Source organism: Podarcis muralis, chromosome 5, assembly GCF_964188315.1.
Source record: "Podarcis muralis chromosome 5, rPodMur119.hap1.1, whole genome shotgun sequence".
NCBI classification, from domain to species: Eukaryota; Metazoa; Chordata; class Lepidosauria; order Squamata; family Lacertidae; genus Podarcis; species Podarcis muralis.
In genome coordinates, this window is record NC_135659.1 from 79,781,303 (window position 1) to 79,802,374 (window position 21,072).

Genomic DNA, 21,072 nt, shown 5'->3' on the forward strand with positions numbered 1-21,072 from the left:
ACAAAGGCCTATTATTAGAGGGCTGATGCAAGAGGAGGACAGATGGCAGGGCAGAGGGAGACAGAAAGAAGAAGAAGAGCGCAGAAGAAGAGCGCAGAAATTGCAGCTTGCTAAACTACTCCACATGATTGAAAGGATCACAATATAAGCCGGCTATCTAACGTCATGACCCATAAGGGGATTAGTTTTCTGTGGGCGGGAACACAACACGGAGGAATAGCAATTCCTGTGGAACTTGCACATGCACAGCTCTCCCCAGAGAAGGGGATCAATGAAGTCTTCTTAGCTCCTTCCCCTTTCTCTTCTGATGTTTGCCTACACAAGCATCCCAGGCATCACTTACAACAGTAGGCTGGTGAGCACTTCCTATAAATTCCCATATGGGAAGTACTCATCCTTCTGTTTTTCAGGAAGTGGCACAGTATGTCTCATGTTCAACAGGATATGGGGGGGGCCTCTAAATTGCTCGGTAACGTGGCCTGATCTTTCATCAGCTTCTGGGGACTAGTTGTTGTTGGCACCCGTCTGTCTCAGGCAATGGAGTGCGACTCCAGGGGTGAAGTCAATCTGCTGCATTAGCAGTACTGAAGTGCCCTCCCCTGGGCGTAAGCCTGGGCAGTGTGTATGGAGATCTTAGGCTGCCCAGATGACAAGACACCCACACCCCACCTCACTGATATGGTCCAAAGGAAAGCAGAGCAATATGTTTGGCAGGAGTTGCCGGAAGGAGGCGTACAAGGTGCCATCTAACTGTCTTATGGACTCTACTCCGAATCTGTGTAGGGCTTACTCCTTAGCCTTTTCTTCTCCCAGAGATATCCCGCAAGGCAGTGGAGGTTGAAGACTAATATAACAATGATATATAGCCACCTTCCTCACTCAGTGCTAGGATGTTTGGGGACCAGAGCAGGAATAACTGGTTGGAACAAAGGCCCCTGGAACAGAGCAGCAGGCAGATGCGTAAGTGAGAGGTGCTCAACCACCCCCTTTGCAAGCTTGTTCCCAGGGTCCAGTTGCAGAGGGAAAAGAATGCTCTGTCGAGCCCTACGCTGATCCTCTCCTGAGGGCACATACATGCAAAGGTGAAGGTGGATTGCGCCTAGTTCATAAACAAGTAAAATAATGCTGGCCCTCCAATCCAGAGGTTGGGATCCAGCGACATTAGGGCTCTCTAAGGAAGCCATAAGGTTACTCAAATGGCCACATGTTGGACTACTTTCCCCAAGTCTAGCATTGTAATTAATGTCTCTGCTGACTGTGGACATCTTGCTGTGATGAGCAACCCGTGGTTGTTGTTTTTCTCTTAAACCCTCTTCTCTTGCTCTGTTGTTAATGATTGCATTCTGTCACTTTATGCCCTTCAGTGATCCTCAAGAATGTTCTATATCTCCTGTCCCACTTCTGTTTTTTAAAAGAAGAAATCTGTGGAAACTAAGGTTAATACTAAGACGCAGTGTGGCATGGATGCTTCTTAATGTCCAACCGGGACTTCAGCTGTGCAGCAAACAACCACTAAACATTAACCAAAGGATTTGGGAAAGGGTGTCTTTATAGGGATGGGCCCATCTGTATACACTGAACAAACATGAAGAAATATCTTGCGATGAAAGAGCTAAAGGAAAGAGGAGAGAGCATTATTTTCCGGAGGTTTAGATCTCACCACTGGGAGGGAACGAACTTAAGGAAAGTTCATTGTCCAAACAGAGTTCTGATTTAAAGGTACCCTAATGTTAAAAGGCACACAGCTTTCAAAACAGCCTATCAACCCACTTTGAGAGCCAGTGTGGTGTAGTGGTTAAGAGTGGTAGACTCGTAATCTGGGGAACTGGGTTCGCGTCTCCGCTCCTCCACATGCAGCTGCTGGGTGACCTTGGGCCAGTCACACTTCTCTGAAGTCTCTCAGCCCCACTCACCTCACAGAGTGTTTGTTGTGGCGGAGGAAGGGAAAGGAGAATGTTAGCCGCTTTGAGACTCCTTAAAGGGAGTGAAAGGCGGGATATCAAATCCAAACTCTTCTTCTTCTTTGCTCTGCTGTGCAACTGTAAATGCAGGCGCTGCTGGCAGTAAGGAAGTAATCCTTGCGGGCCAAATACTAGACAATGTCTGCTTGCATCACAGCTTGTTTGCATCAGTCACTTTCAAGGGCTGGTTCTGCATTAGTTCAGCTTTGATGTGCATGCAGCCCCCGTGAGTCACAGTTCATAAGTATTTTATCAACTTAGGTTGTACAATAGCTGCACCCTTTCCTGGAGACGGATAGCTCCACCACAGTCATTCACAATGGGCCTTGCACTGAATTGTTAGAAATGGAACAGGAAAACCAACGTTTAGTTTCAGCTAGGATAAATAGGACTCCCAATAACCGGCTCACCTGATCATCCAGAGGAAGCTCACAGAAGGCCGGGATGTACTTGGCCCATTCCACTAGCACTAGCAACTGCTGCTTCATGGACTCGCAGACGTCTGCAATATTCGCGATCTTCTTCCCTCTGATATCACCATTGATCACTGAAATTGGTGACGATGATATCTGCAGGGGGGAGAAAGAGGTTTTACCTAACATTGCTCAGCGGGAGAGGGAGAGGTAAGCTGTAAGGAAGCTGCACAAACAACATCATCACCATCATCATCATCAAAATCCGTGCGGCAGATTTATGTGAGAAACTGTAACACCTTTCTTTTTTGCTGTAGAATTTGCTATGTTTTTGCTGCAGAATTGCAAAGGCTCTTGCCCTCTAACCAAGGTCAAATCCGTTCTCCATCAAATACCATGGTCCACAAACAAGCTAGGTTTTAGATTTCCTCTCCCCCATCTCCCTATTTCTTCAAAGTACTCTGCTAGCTAGCCTTGTGGCCAGCAAATAAGAGATGGAAAGGTGGGATGAGGAAGCCGTGGCCTGCATGGCCAATGATGACAGGTGGTTGAAGTTGAAGTCTAGCCATATCTGGAAGGTCACATCCCTGCTCTAATGCTAAACCCATTTAAACTGAAATGCCGCTGCATTCATCTGTTTGGGATTTGGCTCCGGTTGCAACATCTTAAAGCCAAATGTTCTTGGAGCACTTCTAGATGGTCCTAAAGGGAAGTTCACACAGGAATGTTTCTCAGTTGATGAAAACAGCACAGAATCCAGTGATTATGTGTGTTGTGTTTGTGAAATGGCTGCTGAAGATTGCAGACAGAGCCTGCATAATAATAATAATAATAATAATAATAATAATAATATTAATATTTATACCCCACCCATCTGGCTGGGCTTCCCCAGCCACTCTGGGCGGCTTCCAAAAGAATATTAAAATACTATAATACATCAAACATTAAAAGCTTCCTGAAACAGGGCTGCCTTCAGATGTCTTCTAAAAGCCTGGTAGTTGTTGTTCTCTTTGACATCTGGTGGGAGGGTGTTCCACAGGGAAGGCGCCACTACTGAGAAGGCCCTCTGCCTGGTTCCCTGTAACTTGGCTTCTCGCAGTGAGGGAACCGCCAGAAGGCCCTCGGCGCTGGACCTCAGCGTCCGGGTAGAACGATGGGGGTGGAGACGCTCCTTCAGATATACTGCATAACATTTGTTTGCATCACTGAAACACAATGCTTCCCAGCAGAGGCAGTTCACATTCAGCAGGGAACCAGTTGAGCCATAACTGCTACAGTGATGAGCTATAAAGTCATGTACATGATGTACAGATCTGCTTTTATGATGGGAACCAGAAGTGCAATTCGAGTTCTAGACGGATGCTTTGGGCTATGCTTCCTCCCTCTTGGGTGCCTTCCAATCCTGGCTAGTCCTGAGCAGCAAATACCCAGATACGAGCCAATATAGTTCAGTATTTAGAGTAGGGGTGGGTAGAATTCAGGATTGCACAATCTGCTTTGGTTTTCCCTGGAGCCCTGAGATCCATCAGCCGATGAGAGAAAGAAGGGAGCTGAGTGGCAGAGAAAGCACTGTGCAAAGTGGCCATCAGGGGAGTGTGAACATGCATCTTCTGACAGATACATTAAAAAGTGCTAAGTATCAATCTCAGCGAAGAAGAATGCCCTTTTTCAGTGTGTCTGTTTGCAACAAAGAAGTCCACCTGCATGCATGGTTTGCAACCCCTGCAAAACACACTGAAATCCAAGCCATCCTCCCCAGTCAACTGTTCTCTTCCTGTCAGCTATTTCATTTGCGTATTCTCTCCTCCTTCTTTGCTCTCCCAGGACCATATTTGTGCTATTCCTTCTCCCATGTTAATGCAAAGATCCCAGTTCCGTTTGGGAAAGAAATGTGGCTCTGAAACGACCTAGAAAACAATCCCCAGCACCACCTTAATCTTTCCCAAGCAGTTTTATCTGCTGCAATCTTGGCAACTCTAGAAATGTCATCAAATAAGCAATGCTTTACGATGCGATACGATAATCTTTATTGTCATTGTCCCATACAGAACAATGAAATTGAAAAATCTGCATCAGACATTCAAAAACCAAGAAGCCTGCTATCCCAGCCTGGTTAGCCCCCTCAAAACTCTGATACCCCATAATTAATACAATATACTCCCATAGAGACTACCTTACACTGCGTTTAAAACCAAAATCGCATTTGAATAGAAACTGTTTCTCAGGCGGCTAGTCCTAGTCTTTATAACCCTGTACCTTCTTCCAGAAGGCAGAAGCTGAAAGAGATCATTTCTGGGGTGCACACTGTCCTGCACTATCTCTGCAGCTTTCTTATGGCACCTGGAAGCATAGATTGGATCCAAGGTGGGAAGAGTGCACCCAATTATTCTCTCTTACAGTCTTTACAACAAACAAAAACCAGGCTGTTTAGTATAGTGAACCTGCAAGATTTAATACAATAATACTGATGCTGGATGACCCTAGGCCAATGGGGAAGAAGTCCCACATCAGTATCTGCCCAGTTTGGGGGCCTTTCCCAGAGTTCATATTTTCGGTGTAGTCAATGCACAGTTGTTATTTGTTTCACACGAGCTAAGCGCCTTCCTTCCATTAAGGCGGCACTTCTGTTACATTTTCTCGGACTCCTCAGGGCAGCATTTTGCACCTAGGAAGCTGCTGACAGCATATGCGATGCTATGACTGAGATGGCAAACGTGGTTGTACAAGTACTGTGTTGATCTGTTGGGTATTCCCTCTGTCATCTGCAATCCATCAAACTGGAAGCTGTCCAGCCAGAGACTAAACCGTGCAACTCAATACTTTTTTATTAAGAAGTAAACTCAACTTCAGGCATAGGCAAACCCGGCCCTCCAGATGTTTTGGGACTACAATTCCCATCATCCCTGACCACTGGTCAGGGCCAAGTTTGCCTATGACTGCTCAACTGTATGCAGTGGTGCTTATTCCCAAATAAATGTATACAGTACTGCAGCACAAGAGGCTTATGATGCCTGAAAGTGGCTTTCAATTTACAGGTGTCTGTTGAAGAGACCACAGGCTCCTCCAGACAACCTCTTTATTCAGCATTCATCCAGATTTGCTTGCACAAAGCTTACATCAGGCTTTCTCAAACTCAGTCCTCCAGATGTTTTGAGACTACAATTCCCATCATCCCTGACCACTGGTCCTGCTAGCTAGGGATCCTGGGAGTTGTAGGCCAAAAACATCTGGAGGGTCAAGTTTGAGGAAGCCTGGCTTACATGGTGAATAGACTACATCTGGCCTTTATAGAGCACTCATTCCAATTGGTTTTATGGGGAGGTTATATAACAATGAGCACTCATCCTGATTTGTTTACAGGGTGTTTTTACATCTTCCCATTAATCATTCATCCATCCCACAGTTTCCCATGTATTTCCACTCCACTTTCCCAACCAAGAAAACTCCAATTTTTGAAAGCAGGTTTGTTCTGCTGGGGAAACAGAGCCCTTTAATCCACTTTAACTGTGCAAAACTAACATCTGGGTATGTGTTTGAATCCGTCCCACAAAATACTGGTGGTCTGGAGACTAAAATGATTATTATTTCGCTACATTCTAAAACAAAAGACGTACCTGTTGTGAGAGAACTTCTGCTTGCAGTAAAACGTTAATGGACGGCAAGCTGCTGTCTTCGTAGCTGGACCTCCGAGTACTGATTCGGTCGCGTTCGTTCTGTACAGCTGCAAAACCAAAACAAACAAAAAACGATCCCAAAAATGAAAATGCAAAACACTTCGAATTACTATCAAGAAGCACAAGACAAAGCAAGAAGCTGTCATCACCTCATACATTTTTGTCATCACTTTTATACAACATAATAACATTTTAATACAACATAATAACATAACATGGGATAGCTCAATTGGTAGAGCATAAGACTCTTCATCTCAGGGTTGAATCCCACATTAAGCAAAAGATTCCTGCATTGCAGAGGGCTAGACTAGGTGATCCTGGTGGTCCCTTCCAACTCTACAATTCTATGATTCTAGATTTTAATTTCTCTAGTTTGGAAAAGTGCAAAGGAAACGCAGGGGTTAAGGTGGTGATGCCATCACCTGCCCTATCCCAACTATTTAAAGTGGGTAAAAGTAAAAGAAAGAATGGGATATACGTATGAAACATCCAGATAAATGCATGCCCTTATTCTAAGGAAGTCAACTCAATGGGAATTGTCTTCAGCTATTTGAGTTCTTAGTTTAAAAGAGCTGCATGCTATGTTATAAACTTCTGCCATCTCCACGCTATGGTCACTTTCAAGCCATGCATTTAATCCACATGGTACCCCAACCAAAGAATCGTGGGAACCATAGTTTACCCCTCACAGAGCTGTTGTTGTTGTTGTTGTTGTTGTTGTTGTTGTTTAGTCATTTAGTTGTGTCTGACTCTTCGTGACCCCATGGACCAGAGCACGCCAGGCACTCCTGTCTTCCACTGCCTCCCGCAGTTTGGTCAAACTCATGCTGGTAGCTTCGAGAACACTGTCCAACCATCTCGTCCTCTGTCGTCCCCTTCTCCTTGTGCCCTCCATCTTTCCCAACATCAGGGTCTTTTCCAGGGAGTCTTCTCTTCTCATGAGGTGGCCAAAGTATTGGAGCCTCAGCTTCACAATCTGTCCTTCCAGTGAGCACTCAGGGCTGATTTCCTTCAGAATGTATAGGTTTGATCTTCTTGCAGTCCATGGGACTCTCAAGAGCTACATCACCCTTAAGAAACTGCAGTTCCTAGGATTCTTTGGGGAAAGCCATGTGCTTTAAATGTGGATGTGACCATAGTCAGCTTTCTTTCCTAAATCAATAAACTCCAAGCACCACTTCCTTTGTAAGTGTTCCAAAATGTTTTGATCATTTTAAGCGCACCAGGGAACTGTGTTCTTTTAAGACACGTAGTCCACTTGCGACTTCCTGGGAGGTTAGCCAAGTTTGCCGAGTCATGGAGTTGCCTAAACTATCACCTATGATAACTCCACAATTAATGGAGATACCAAACAATATCTGATTGTTACTGTTACACCTGTGCCTCTCCAGATTTATTTCCTAGTCATATCATTCTGCTTGATAATACAGCTATAATGAGGCTGTGCTGAAATTAAAACCTTGCAGTCAGCGGCTGTTAACAGAGGTGCTCAAGGTTACGCCATGTGTTATCGGGATCCACGCAGCTCTGTCACGTCATGATGTATTCTAAATGTTTACTCAGTATTTAGCTGGTCACGGACCTAATGTAACTTCTATTGAATATTAACAGGCAAATACAAGTTGAGTAGGCACTCCATAGAGAAAAGAGAATATTCCCCTATCCTTTGCACAAACCACAGAAACGCTGAAGCCCACTGATGCAACTATAATAACTAATGTTGTGGAAGGAACATGAATCTCCAGGGTTTGGGGTTAATGACATTAGTCTGTTGCAGCAAAAGTGACAAGAGAGCCTCAGGCACCTTTAAGAAAAGACAGATTTATTCCAGCCTAACCATTTTATGGACTGGGGCCCAATCTAAAGCACAAAAACCGTGCCAAAAAAGAGCACCTTGTGGCTTCTGAAAGAACTAACGTATTTATTACGGCATAAGCTTTTGCAAGACAGAGCCCCCTTTATCAGGTGTGTTTGGGCCAGAATCATAACAAAATAAAAAGAGCCCTGTTGGGGCAGACTGAAGACTAACTAGTTCAGCATCCTGTTTCTTGTAGCGGGCAACCAAATGTCTTTGGTGAGGCCACAAGGAGGACATGCGAGGAACAGCAGTCTCATACTACCCCAGTGGTTGGTAGGAAGAAGCATAGAGCCGTCCTTTTAAAGCATCTAAGATAGACTTCATTGCATTTCGTGGGAGCAAATTCTACATCTGAACTATGCACTGTGTGAAGAAGTAGCTTCTTTCTTCCATTCCTAATCTTGAATACGTTGTGAACCGCGCTGTGATCTACGGATGAAGGGCAGTATTAAAAATTTAATAACTAATGAAAAAATATACTTGGAACTTTTTCTATAGAAGATATCAAATGTTCAAACCACTTCGTCTGCACCATGTTAGTAATTCCCACAAAAGTCCATTTCCTCTCGAGAACATCCTCAGAAGTTGACAAAGGTTGAAACAGTGATTCGGGGAGCTTCTATTGGAATTGCATAACAATCCCTTCAGGTGCGAACTGATATGGATGTTATTGTCTCAGTGGGTTTGGAGGCTCAGTTTGTAATATGCTGGATGATGGTTGTGAGCAGGGAAATAGGTTTCCCCACCCCTGAAGAAAACTATTCATTTGTTGATCAATAGTTGTTGAATAGGTCAAATGCTAGTGTAGCATCAAGGCGAAAAACTGCTCTCGTGTCTTCAGGTTTTGTTGAAAACTGAGCAGCAGCTGGCACAGCAAATGGTCTGAGAACACCTGGTGCTGCAGCACTGCAGAAGTTAAGCAGGTGTGGGACTGCAAAGACGTGTAGGGAAAGGAGAAGGCATTTGTTTCATAACCAAGGGCCTACATGGCTGGTTTACAGCTTACGCTGCCTGCAGTTTGGGCACACAATAAGAGGGAAGCTGCAATCAGTGACACACAAAGAGACCTCACCTTCTTTCTTCATTCCTGCTCGAAAACATTTCTTTAGCCTGCAGTATCGACATTGGTTTCTTTTGTCCTTGTCTACAACACACTGCCTGTTAAACCTGGCGGGGTGGGGTGGAGAGAGGAAGGAGACAGAATCATGAGTTTAAAAGGGAAACACCATTCAGAGACTTAAGAGGGTGAGTTGAATTAGGCACTATAATTGCCCGAGTACTGATCAGCACCCCAAGGAATGAATAAGCAGGAAAACGATAGTAACTCTGGGCTCATCTACACTTTGGCTTGAACTGAATTTTGGTCATAAAGGTAAAGGTAAAGGTAAAGGGACCCCTGACCATTAGGTGCAGTTGTGGCCGACTCTGGGGTTGCAGCACTCATCTCGCTTTATTGGCCGAGGGAGCCGGTGTACAGCTTCCGGGTCATGTGGCCAGCATGACTAAGCCACTTCTGGCGAACCAGAGCAGCGCACGGAAACACCATTTACCTTCCCGTCGAAGCGGTTCCTATTTATCTACTTGCACTTTGATGTGCTTTCGAACTGCTAGGTTGGCAGGAGCAGGGGCTGAGCAACAGGAGCTCACCCTGTCGCGGGGATTTGAACCGTCGACCTTCTGATCGGCAAGTCCTAGGCTCTGTGGTTTAATCCACAGCGCCACCTGCGTCATACTCTGTACTGATTAATTCTTCTGGAGCTGAGAACTTTTCTCATTGTTCCATGGCTGTGCCTTGCTAAAATTAGATATTGTGTGCCCAGCTGTAGAAGGCCTGCCCCCCACACTCACAGCATAAAGGAAGCGATAAAGTAAATGGACAAGACAGCCATCTGGTATTTAAAATGGCCATAACTTTATTGATTTCAGATGTAGGCAAACTTGGCATAGGCACTGGGCGTGTATCCCTCTCAGCCCCCCACCCCCGGTTGCTGGGTCTGAGACATGACAGGGTCTATTTGGGGGTGGATCCATCGCAAAACGCAAGTTTAAGTGGATGGGCCCCAAATGCTGAGGGAAGCTCTATGGCCCACTAGCCCTATGCAACTGGCTTTTTGGACAGAGACTTCCCTCCAGACCCCTCTAACGGGGTACCCCGTTATCGTCGCCACAGGGAAAAAAGGGAAGTGCAGGGAAAATTCCTTCCTGACCCCGAATATGAAGACCGTCAAAAGACCACAGTAAAGCCCTCTTAGCTGAAAAGGAATTGGTTAAAGCACCAAACAACTGGAATGAAGGGAGGGAGAAGGGTGGGTTACGCTCCTGGCCGACTGGATGAGGAGGGCAGAGTCGGCCAGGAATTATAGTTGCCGAGCAGACCTGAGTGAAACCTGCCTCCCTCAGGTCCGTTCATCAAGCCACGCGCCCCCTAAGGCCACTGCAGTTTGGCTCATTTGAAACAGTGGGTTTGGCGGGAACCCGTGAGTCTCCAGTGGCGGCCGAGGCAGCTGGGTCACCGAGGAGGTACAATAAGCGGCCATTACGCGCTGAATCGGATCTTATCACATGTGCAAAAAACCCGAAATAATCCCCGTTCCAAAGCATGAAACTTACTAGACCAAGAGTTACCAGGACTAAGAATCACCCACACGTCTGCTTTCCCTGCTGCTTTCCCCCTGGGGAAACCTGCTGTTTACCAATGAATCAGAGTAACTGGGTTTTCTCCTGACTGACACTTGCTCTGATTTAGCGCTAAAAAGAGGGTTTTCCGAGAGAAAATGGCAGGGCGAAGGCAAAACTGCTTGTACCCAGGCCTAGAAAGCACAGGACAAGTGTGGGCAAGCCCTGACTCTGAAACGATTCCTCCGCTGCAATTTTGTGGAGTGCTCAACACATGTACAAAAAGCAGCATATTAATGCAACATGAAAGGGTAACTGGAATGATAGGGGACAGGCAGGGAGGAAAAACAGTAAGGTCCAGTAGGACAGGTTGCAACCTAAGGAATGAGCCTGTCCATTTAAATGTATGGATATAGTGAGACTTCCGGAGGCGGCGCGGACTTCCGGAGGCGGCGCGAAACGGCAATGGCGGTCCTCTTCAGCTGCTGAAGAGGGGCTCCGCGGAAAAGGGTCGTGCGCTACGGCACAGCGACGACCCACTCAGAAAATCCACGGGTAGAGTGAGCCCGTGGCCGTGGGATTCGGCGGGCACCAGGAGCGACCTCGGAAACGCAGAAGGGACCCCGTAAGGGGCTCCGGAACGTGGAGGGGGTAGCGGTGCTGTGAATCCATCGCTCTTTCCGCGGAAGTGAAGCCGCGCGGCTGCTGCTGATGAGCGCTGACCTTTCTTCTTTGAACATTTGATTGGAAACAACATACTCGTGAGTAAGAGACTTGAGACTCTATTTGAACAATAAATTGTGAATTTCGGCTGAAAGCGGGAGACGTTAAAAAGGAAGTCAGTCTTCCGTCCCTGTTTAAAGTGCTGAGCAAAGTCCTTCTAAAACGGAAGCGTTGAAAGGAGTTCAAAAGAACCTGGAATTTACCTTGCAAATTCGGAATTGATTGCCAAAAAGTTAAGGATAAATTAAAACTGTACTATAAGTGGACAGAGACTGGGCTATTCCTCTTTCTCTTTTGTGGATTACAAAGTTAAGAGACCCAGCTCTCGGGCTGGCTGGATACAAAGTAACATCAGACTGTGGTGACTGTGTATAGGGATACAAAGTTCCATTGGGCTATTTTGTAAGTTACAAGAAAGGAACTGTTGCAAGCACCTTTGCAAGGACCTTTTACACTCTGCAATTTAAAGGAATTTTAGAGGGTTCCCCCCCTTTGTTTTGGATTTACTTTACTTGGGAACTTAAAGGAAAACTTTCATCTTTCTCTCTAACCTCTGGGGTGCTCCCCCTGCTGGATTGTAGAATTATCAGTCTCTGAGAACTGCTGGTTGTTTTGGAATTTTTTATGTCTGGATGTTTACTTTCTGGATTGCTTTTCCCATGGGATTTACAATTTGACCTTGAAACATAGACAGCTGTGGAATGAGTGGTGCAGGAAAAACAAGGGCCGGCAAGAAAGCAAAACAAGCTGAACTACTGCAATTAACTTTGCCTGTGCAGCAACGTAGGTCATCGGTTCCAATTGTGACAGGTCTGCAAGAAGGTCAACCTAAACAGCCAGTTTTGGAGGATATGGCTGCAGGAGGGCTAGACCCTATCTCTAAAGAAATATTGGACCAACTGGCAGCTTTAAACAAAAAAGCTGATGAACAAGCGGCTAAATTTGACCAGGTGACAGCTACAATTAATAAATTGACAGACCAAGTTGCTCAAAATACACAGGCGATAGGAAATATTGAAAAGACCACAACAGAGAGTCGAAAATTAGCCGAGGAAGCAAGTGCAAAAGCAGACCAAAATACAAAAAGGATAGAGGAACTAAGAGGAGAAGTAAGACCACTGAGTAGACAGGTTACTGAACAGCAGGCCTATCTGTCTATGGCGGAACTGAAAAGCAAAGAAAGCAATCTTAGGCTTAGAAATATCCCAGAATTAGAAAAGGAAGATTTGACCAGCTTTTTGACTGCAGAAATATCCAAGTTCTGGGGCTTGGCAGAAGAGAAGGACTTCAAAATTGTCACCGCCTTTAGACTGGGAAGAGTGGCCAAGAAGGATAAACCAAGAGATTGCTTGATCATATTGAGATCTAAGCAAGAAAAAGATAATATACTCGGCCTACATTTCAAAAATTCATTGGTGATACAGGGAAAGACAGCAGAAATCTTCAGAGACATACCAAAACAGCTGTTGGATTTAAGAATTATATATAAAGATCTGGCAAGATTACTGAGAAACAACACAATCCCTTATAGGTGGGAATTCCCCCAAGGTCTATCTTTTAACTGGAAAGAGAAGAAGGTAAGAATTAGAACAGCAGAGGAGCAAGAAAAGTTCCTGAACGACCACGGGGAGGACCTTCGGAAAGGAACAGCAGGTACCTGGCCACCCCCCTTGCCTGGCCAAAAAGATCCACCTCCAGGAATAGACGACAAGGGAGACAACCCTATTGGCTGACAAACTGATCCAGGATGTCTCTGCAGCTCTTCAGTTGGAACATTCATGGTGCAAATTCCCCCGAAAAAAGGAAAAGGATTTTTCATATATTGAGGAAAGAACAACTAGACGTCATTTGTCTTCAAGAAACTCATGTGACCAGGCTCCACAGAAGAGTATTAATTAACAAGAGACTAGGCCAAGAATTTATCTCATCAGATAAAGTCAAGAAAAGAGGAGTAGTGATATATGCTAAGGAGAGCCTAGCACCAAAATTTGTGTTCAAAGATGAACAAGGAAGAATTCTGGCGATTGAAATACAATCACAAGGAGAAAAATTTCTGATAGTAGGAATTTACGCACCGAACGAGGGGAAATCGGAATTTTACAAGAAGCTGCATGAGACAATGCTGGACCATGTTGACTATAATAACATCATCCTGATGGGAGATATGAATGGGGTTGTCTCCACACACATGGATAAGTCACAAAACCAAAATTTGACTAAAGATGGAAGACTACCAAAGACTTTTTTTGAACTTACAGACAATATGGACCTGATTGACATTTGGAGGATAAAGAATCCTCTAGGTAAAGAGGGAACATTCTTTTCTGAGGCCCACCTATCTTGGACACGAATCGACCAAATCTGGATATCTAGAGGACTGGCACCTAAGACTAAAAAAATAGAAATCTGCCCCAAAACTTGCTCCGACCATAACGCCTTGAAAATGGATTTGAGACTCACACCAGCTGGATCCTTCAGATGGAGAATGAATGACTCTTTGTTCAGAGATCAGGAGATTGTAAAGAAGGCCCAAAAAACGATGAAAGACTATTTCGAAATAAATTTGAACACTTCGGTGGAAAAGAAAACAATCTGGGACGCAAGTAAAGCTGTTATGAGAGGGTTCCTGATACAACAGAACACTATTAGGAAAAAACTCTGGAATGGTAAAAAGGACAAGATTTTGGAAAAGATAAAGGACGGAGAGAGAAGGTTGAGACTTAACCCAAAATCAAAAGAAGTTTTAAGAGAAATAAAATTCCATCAAGCACAATATGCGAAACTGATAAATCAAGAAGTTGAATGGAAAATTAAGCAGATGAGACAAAGATCATTTGAATCGGCAAATAAATGTGGGAAGCTGCTTTCATGGCAGCTGAAAAGGAGACAAAAATTGAACTTTGTTACCAATCTAGAGGTTGAAGGAGAATGTATTCAGAAACCAGAGGAAATTAGAAAGTGTTTCCAGAAATATTTTAAAAGATTGTTTACCCAAGGCCCCCAAGTGGAGACTGAGATAAATAAATTTTTAAAAAGCTACGGCCTGGAAAAACTAACACAAGATAAACAAACGGCCCTGAACTATAAAATAACACAACAGGAAATTGAAAGTTCCATTCAGAACATGCAATTAGGCAAATCCCCGGGCCCAGATGGACTTACCTCCAAGTATTATAAGACTTTGAAGGAATACTTGACTCAACCATTGATGGAGGTATGCAACCAAATTATGGAGGGGAAGGGGGCACCAGAATCGTGGAAAGAGGCATTCATTACTTTGATACCAAAATTGGAATCTGAAAAGACTCAACTTAAGAACTATCGTCCTATCTCACTCCTAAACGTGGATTACAAGATTTTTGCTGACATTTTGGCAAACAGATTGAAAAAAGTTTTAAATGAAGTAATTCATAAAGACCAAGCAGGCTTCCTCCCTGGCAGACATTTGTCTGACAACACTAGGAACATTGTGGATGTCTTGGAACTACTACAGACAAATTTGAATACGAAAGCAGTTTTGATATTTATAGATGCGGAGAAGGCCTTTGACAACATATCTTGGAAATTTATGAAGAAAAATTTGGAAGGGATGGGAGTGGGAAGGGCGTTTCAAAATGGTATTGAAGCAATCTATTCAGAACAAAAAGCTAAATTGATAGTAAACAATGTGGTGACAGAGGAGTTTAAAATTGAAAAAGGAACACGACAGGGGTGCCCCCTATCACCCTTGCTATTTATTTCTGTCCTGGAGGTGTTGCTGAACTTGATTAGGAAGGACCAGCGGGTGGAAGGAATACAGGTCGGAGGTAAACAATACAAACTGAAGGCCTTTGCAGATGATTTGGTTTTGACATTACAGGAGCCAGAACCCAGTACAAAAAGAGCTTTAGAACTAATCTCTGAGTTTGGTCGGGTGGCGGGATTCAAGTTAAATAAACAAAAAACTAAGGTTTTGGTGAAAAACTTGACACCTTCAGAAATAGAGGGGTTTCAGAAGGAAACGGAGTTAAATGTGGTTAAAAAAGTGAAATACCTGGGGGTTAATCTGACTGGGAAAAATTTGAACTTGTTTAAAGATAATTATGAAAAATGTTGGTCTGAAATCAAAAAGGACTTAGAAATCTGGTCAAGACTGAAACTTTCCTTGTTGGGAAGAATTGCAGCAGTTAAGATGAATGTATTGCCAAGAATGCTGTTTCTGTTTCAGGCCCTTCAGATCGTGGACAGGGTGGAGTGTTTTGGAAAGTGGCAGAGGGATATTATGAAGTTTGTCTGGCAGGGCAAAAAGCCCCGAATAAAATTTAAAATATTAACAGATGCGAAGGAAAGAGGGGGATTTCACCTGCCGGACTTAAGGTTGTACTATGAAGCTGCATCCCTCTGCTGGATGAAAGATTGGTTTTTGCTAGAAAACACTGATGTCCTAGATCTGGAAGGGTTCAACAATGCTTTTGGATGGCATGCATATTTGTGGTACGACAAGGTAAAGTCTCATAAGTTATTTAAAAACCATATTGTCAGGAAATCTTTGTTTATTGTCTGGACTAAATACAAGGACTTATTTGAAAACAAGACTCCGAGGTGGCTGTCACCAATGGAGGCTAAGGCCACAAAAATACTTAATATGGGGGGTGGCTGGGCAAAATACTGTGAAATAATAGAAAAAGTAGGGGACACTTGGAGGTTGCAGAGCTTTGAAAAATTGAAAGGAAAGGTGCGAGACTGGTTTCATTACGCCCAAATTTTAGAGATCTTTAAAAAGGACAAAAAAATTGGTTTCCAGGTGGAAAAATCAAAATTAGAGTCAGAACTACTTGAACCTAAAACGAAAGTGCTTTCAAGAATGTATAACTTGTTGCTTAAATGGAATACTCAAGACGAGACAGTTAAATCAGCCATGATAAAATGGGCACAAGATATTGGATACAACATTATGTTTGAAGACTGGGAAAGGTTATGGACCACCGGTATGAAATTTACGGCATGTAGTGCCTTAAAAGAAAATATTATGAAAATGATGTACAGGTGGTACATGACCCCAGTCAAACTTGCAAAGATATATCATTTGTCTGATAATAAATGTTGGAAATGTAAGGAGGCTGAAGGAACATTCTTCACCTCTGGTGGACATGCCCGAGGGTGAAGGCTTTTTGGGAAATGATTTATAACGAGTTGAAAAAGGTATTTAAGTATACCTTTCATAAGAAACCAGAAGCCTTCCTCCTGGGCATTGTGGGCCAGAGAGTGCTAAAGAAAGATAGAACTTTCTTTTTATATGCAACTACAGCAGCAAGAATTCTTATAGCTAAATATTGGAAGGCACAGGAGTTACCCACACTGGAAGAATGGCACACGCAACTGATGGACTACATGGAATTGGCTGAAATGACCGGCAGAATCCGAGACCAGGGAGAAGAGGCAGTGGAAGAGGACTGGAAAAAATTTAAGGACTATTTACAAAAACATTTTAAGTTATATGAATGTTGAGAATTTGCTAAGTTTTGAGAAAAACATGCTTCAGTATTGAGATTCGGAAATGATTGAAACTAAGTTAGGTTTGAGAAAAGTTTAACTTTTAGAGTAAATAATTAGATGAAAATACAAATACATATGAAACAAGGTTCTAATTTGCTGTTGATTTTTATTGTAAAGAATGCAGGGATGGAGGATGTGGGGAAGTCCAGTTGATGTTGAAAAAGGATTTGAAAAAGTGAATCTTTTTTTTCTTGTTTCTTTATTTTGTAAAAAAAAAAGCTTTTGTTGTGTTATTGACGATGTATTAATGTTGTACTTTGACCCTGGAAAACAAAGCAATAAAAAATATTTAAAAAAAAAAAATAAATGTATGGATATAGTGAGAGGTAATGTAGATCCAGCTGCCTCTATTCTTCACCAGTCCTTTCAGCCACCTTCCTCTTTTTTCTCCTGCCCTAATGAGCAGAACTCCACTACCTTCTACTGCAAAGAAGAGAGAAGTGGGAATAAAGGGGACTTCCGGGTTGGCGCCATCGCCGAATGGCGGACTCCCTCCGAGCTCCGGAGGGAGCCTGCTCGGCAGGGGCTGGGTCCTACCGCACCGGCGATGCGGGGACCCTTAAAAACCACGGCCACGGAGGCCGTGGACATGGAGACTCGGCTGGCACCGCTAGCGCCCTCCCGACTCGTGAAGGAGCCTTTTTAAAGGCTACGGATCGGGTGCCGGGGAGAAGCGTGGTGCTTTGAGTCCTTCGCTATCCCTGCCGAGCGAAGCCGCATGCCATCCGGCGGAGAGCGCTGACTTCTTCCATTGAGAATTCGGACTTTTAACAACAACCCGTGAGTAATTTGGAAACCGGGTTTAAAAGGAGAAAAAAAGAATTTTTTTTCGGATTTGATACGAGCGGGTGGGATCCAAAAAGGAAGTCAGTCCCCCTCCCTATTGTAAACCTTCCAAAACAAGGACTGGGAAACCAAGGTCCAAAAAGAATTGTATTAAACTAAGAATTCCACGATGGGAAACTACAAGAACTGTGCTGGAGGAAGAATTGAGGGAGAAGGAAAACGTAACCCCCCCCCCTGGGAACCGGGGTGATTAAGGAGGGAGCCTGGCGAAAAGCGAAGGAGATTTTGACAGCTGTCAAAGTAGCTGTCAAAGTCGGAAATACAAAGAGGACTTTATTATGAGGACTTTGCTGGTTAATTTTGTTACAATTTTTTACAATCCGTTAAAACTTGGATACAAAATGGCGAAAACATGGATAACAATCGGACTTTTGGACTAGAGAAAACAAAGTTACAACAATCCCCCTAGAGGAGTTTCGGGACATTACAAAGAAGGTCGTGAGTGGAAAAATACCATTGGAATTCTACAGGACTGGTTATCTTCTGGGAAAGCTGCAATATTGTGTCTACAGGGTGTTCAGCTAAAGGAGACAATAGAATTTTCTATTGAAGAAAGGAAGGGACTGAACGCAAGTTTTTGTTCCTGAATAACAATGATCCCTGCAGACTTACTAAATTTCTGAACAAGAACGTTTTAGCAGCAGAACAAGAGGAAACTAGCAGCAGAACAAGAGGAAACAAGCAGAACAAGAGGAAACTGGACTACAACTTGGAAAGAACAATGGGGGGAGTCCTATTAAAGATTTGAAGCTAAATGGTTTAAAAATAACCTTAAGAATAATTATAAAAAGAAAAGCCAGCAAGGAGTTGGGGGAAAAATGGGATTTATGGATTTTAAGAATTCCAGGCAGACAACATGGATTGGTGATCAGGGGGAAATTAAACCGGGGACAGGGGGGGGAGAACTAGAATCCAAAGGCTTGTCAACTTTTTTCTGAATTGGTTTCTTTTCATCTACTACACTTTTTATTTTCTTATTTCTTATATTTCTATTGTGTGGGGTGTTTTTATCATTAAAAAAAAAGGGAAATTGTGGAATGGAAATGGGGTGGGCCCTGGGGAGAGAACTTTTGTCTTTCAATATGAGGATTGTATAAATTTAAATTTAAATTTGAATAATGGTTCAAACAAATTAAGTTTTAATTAGAACTGAGAACTTGTGGAGCCAACAATATGAAAGGGGAATATGGTAGGGGTGGGGGAAGGGGGGAGTCCCGGAAAGTAGATGTATGAAAATAAGGCTTTGAACGTACTTTAATCTTTACTTTCTGTATTTTTGAAAATTTTAATAAATATTATTTTTAAAAAAAAGAGAAGTGGGAATAAAGGACAGAGGGGGGAACTGGACATGAACACCAGGAATTAAGGCTGCAGTGCTGCATCCACACATACTGACAGGTCTCTGCTTTACTGTCTGGTCGCTTTTTTTGCCCTGACACTTTACCCGTGAAAACCTGCTCTTTAACACTGAATCGGAACAAATGGCAATTCGAGTTTCTGTAGATTGCCGCCTGCTCCAGTTCAGCAGTAGAGAGTGTGTTTTCACAGGGAAAGCGCAATGGCAAAAAACAAGAACACTACGACACGGTGCCTAGAAATACAGCACAAAAAGAAGTCTGGGTGAGCCCTTTTTTCCAAGGAAACGTGTGGGATTGCTCTGTCTCTTGCCTTCCAGCTCCTTGGTGCACATATAGAGATGTTCCCTAGGTTATAACCTGTCAACCCAAGCTGGGCTGTATCACATCTTTTAAGGATCTATCCGGTAACATCCCGCTGCCCCCACCTTCCCCCCTTTACCTGCAGGAATACATGTGATTCTTTCTGACGCTTCTCCTGAAAAAGCCTTTGCAGCCGTCACAGCTGGAGGCCCCATAGTGTTTCCCCGTTGCACGATCTCCGCAAATGGCACACAACGCACTGGCCCCGATGCTGTTGGACGCATTGAGGTTTGCTGCTTCAGAAGGGGAGGTGTCTGTTCAAAGGGGAGACAGGGAGGGCAACTGTGAAACAATTGGGAATGGGTTCAGATCGAAGCAGGAAATTACAAGGGCAGGCCCTACAAAGCAATATTATCCCAACAGGGCAGGCGCTTCAGGCTGACAGAGCAACTTGCCTTGGGCTGCTTGATGAGCTCCAGCAGAGGTGACATCTTAATCCAAGTTCAATCTTTGCAGCCCGTTTTTCCTTCCAAAGGGAAGCCCATAGCATACCAAAATAAATACAACAATACCAAAAACCAATACGATAATATCAGGCAGCAAACCAAATGAAAAGCAATGCTGTATCAACGCATAAATAAAATTTCAATTCAGTATCTATGGCAGTGGTTCTCAAACTTTATTTTCTCTGGGCCACACTTTCAGAATAAAAATTTGCTCGTGCTGCACCGAACTTTTAATTGATGAGAAATGCATTGGAAAACAAAAAGAATCAACTCCTAGCAGCGCTTGATCTGTAACATAGAATGCAACTACTATATAATATGATCATGGGACATCCAGAAAGTACAAAACAATGCAGCTACCTAAGAACATGAACCATTCTCAAAATATAATATTGATAGTCTTGACTATTCCTGCCGCACATGCCATCTCTCTTGCCACACCAGTGTGGCACACCACACCCTTTGAGAACCACTGATCTATGGGAACAAATCAAGGAATCAGATCAACTGAAGCCCTGCAATATGGACATTTCATATTAATCCTCTTATCCTAGCCTCTGTCCTTCTTCCCTTCCCCTAATTGTCTCTCTCACTGTCAAAACCTATGACTGTAAGGTCCTTGGGGCAGGGCCCTTTTATTTTTACTCAACACTGAAAAAAAACACCACGTACACTGGTGGTGCTAGATACACATGAGTGCCAATACTCCCAATAATTCACTCCTTCTGGGACCAATACTTCTCACTAGCTTTGAGTTGGCAGTTCCATTATGATGGCTAACCCAACACTCACTCCTTTCTGTACAGATTTGTTATGGCATATTGGGCTCTCCCAGAAGATTCAAAACCTATTCATTTTCCCTTGACTACTGTACTTGAGCTCCTGTTGATCTAGTATCAATAGGTTGTGATGCCATCCCTGTGGCATGGAAAGGGGAGGCGGCTCTTGCTGCTTGGGGGGGGGGGGATATTTGCCCGTCTCCCCACCCACAACAGCTCATGCAATTTTATACCTGTTTCCCAATAAGCATCAGAATGGTGAAGATGCAATTGAAGACGGAAGGCAACAGAGGAAGTTAGGGAGGGTTTAGCTGGCAAAACTGAAATCCTGATAGCCAGCTCCATTACATCTGAACTCTTTAATCTAGAAATTCAGCAACTGATTGCACCAAGTAATCTAATAATACAGTACTGGTACCTTTACCTTTTTACCAGGAAAATACAGAAAGATAAAGGGGTTTGTATAACAAATCCTAACATTTCCTCTATTTCCAAAACAGTAC

The 21,072-nt window shown here is 43.6% G+C and overlaps 1 protein-coding gene across 3 annotated transcripts in view; it reads right to left on the bottom strand.

Annotated features, from left to right (window-relative positions):
- Nucleotides 1–21,072, bottom strand: part of HNF4A (hepatocyte nuclear factor 4 alpha) — a 78,605-nt gene that overhangs the window by 12,647 nt on the left and 44,886 nt on the right. For all 3 annotated transcript variants that reach the window (XM_028735075.2, XM_077929261.1, XM_077929262.1), the window contains exons 2-5: nt 19,424–19,598; nt 8,979–9,073; nt 5,989–6,095; nt 2,372–2,530 (exon numbers count right to left, since the gene is read on the bottom strand). In XM_028735075.2, the coding sequence (XP_028590908.2) occupies nt 2,372–2,530; nt 5,989–6,095; nt 8,979–9,073; nt 19,424–19,598 (536 nt within the window). The remainder of the gene's footprint in view (nt 1–2,371; nt 2,531–5,988; nt 6,096–8,978; nt 9,074–19,423; nt 19,599–21,072) is intronic.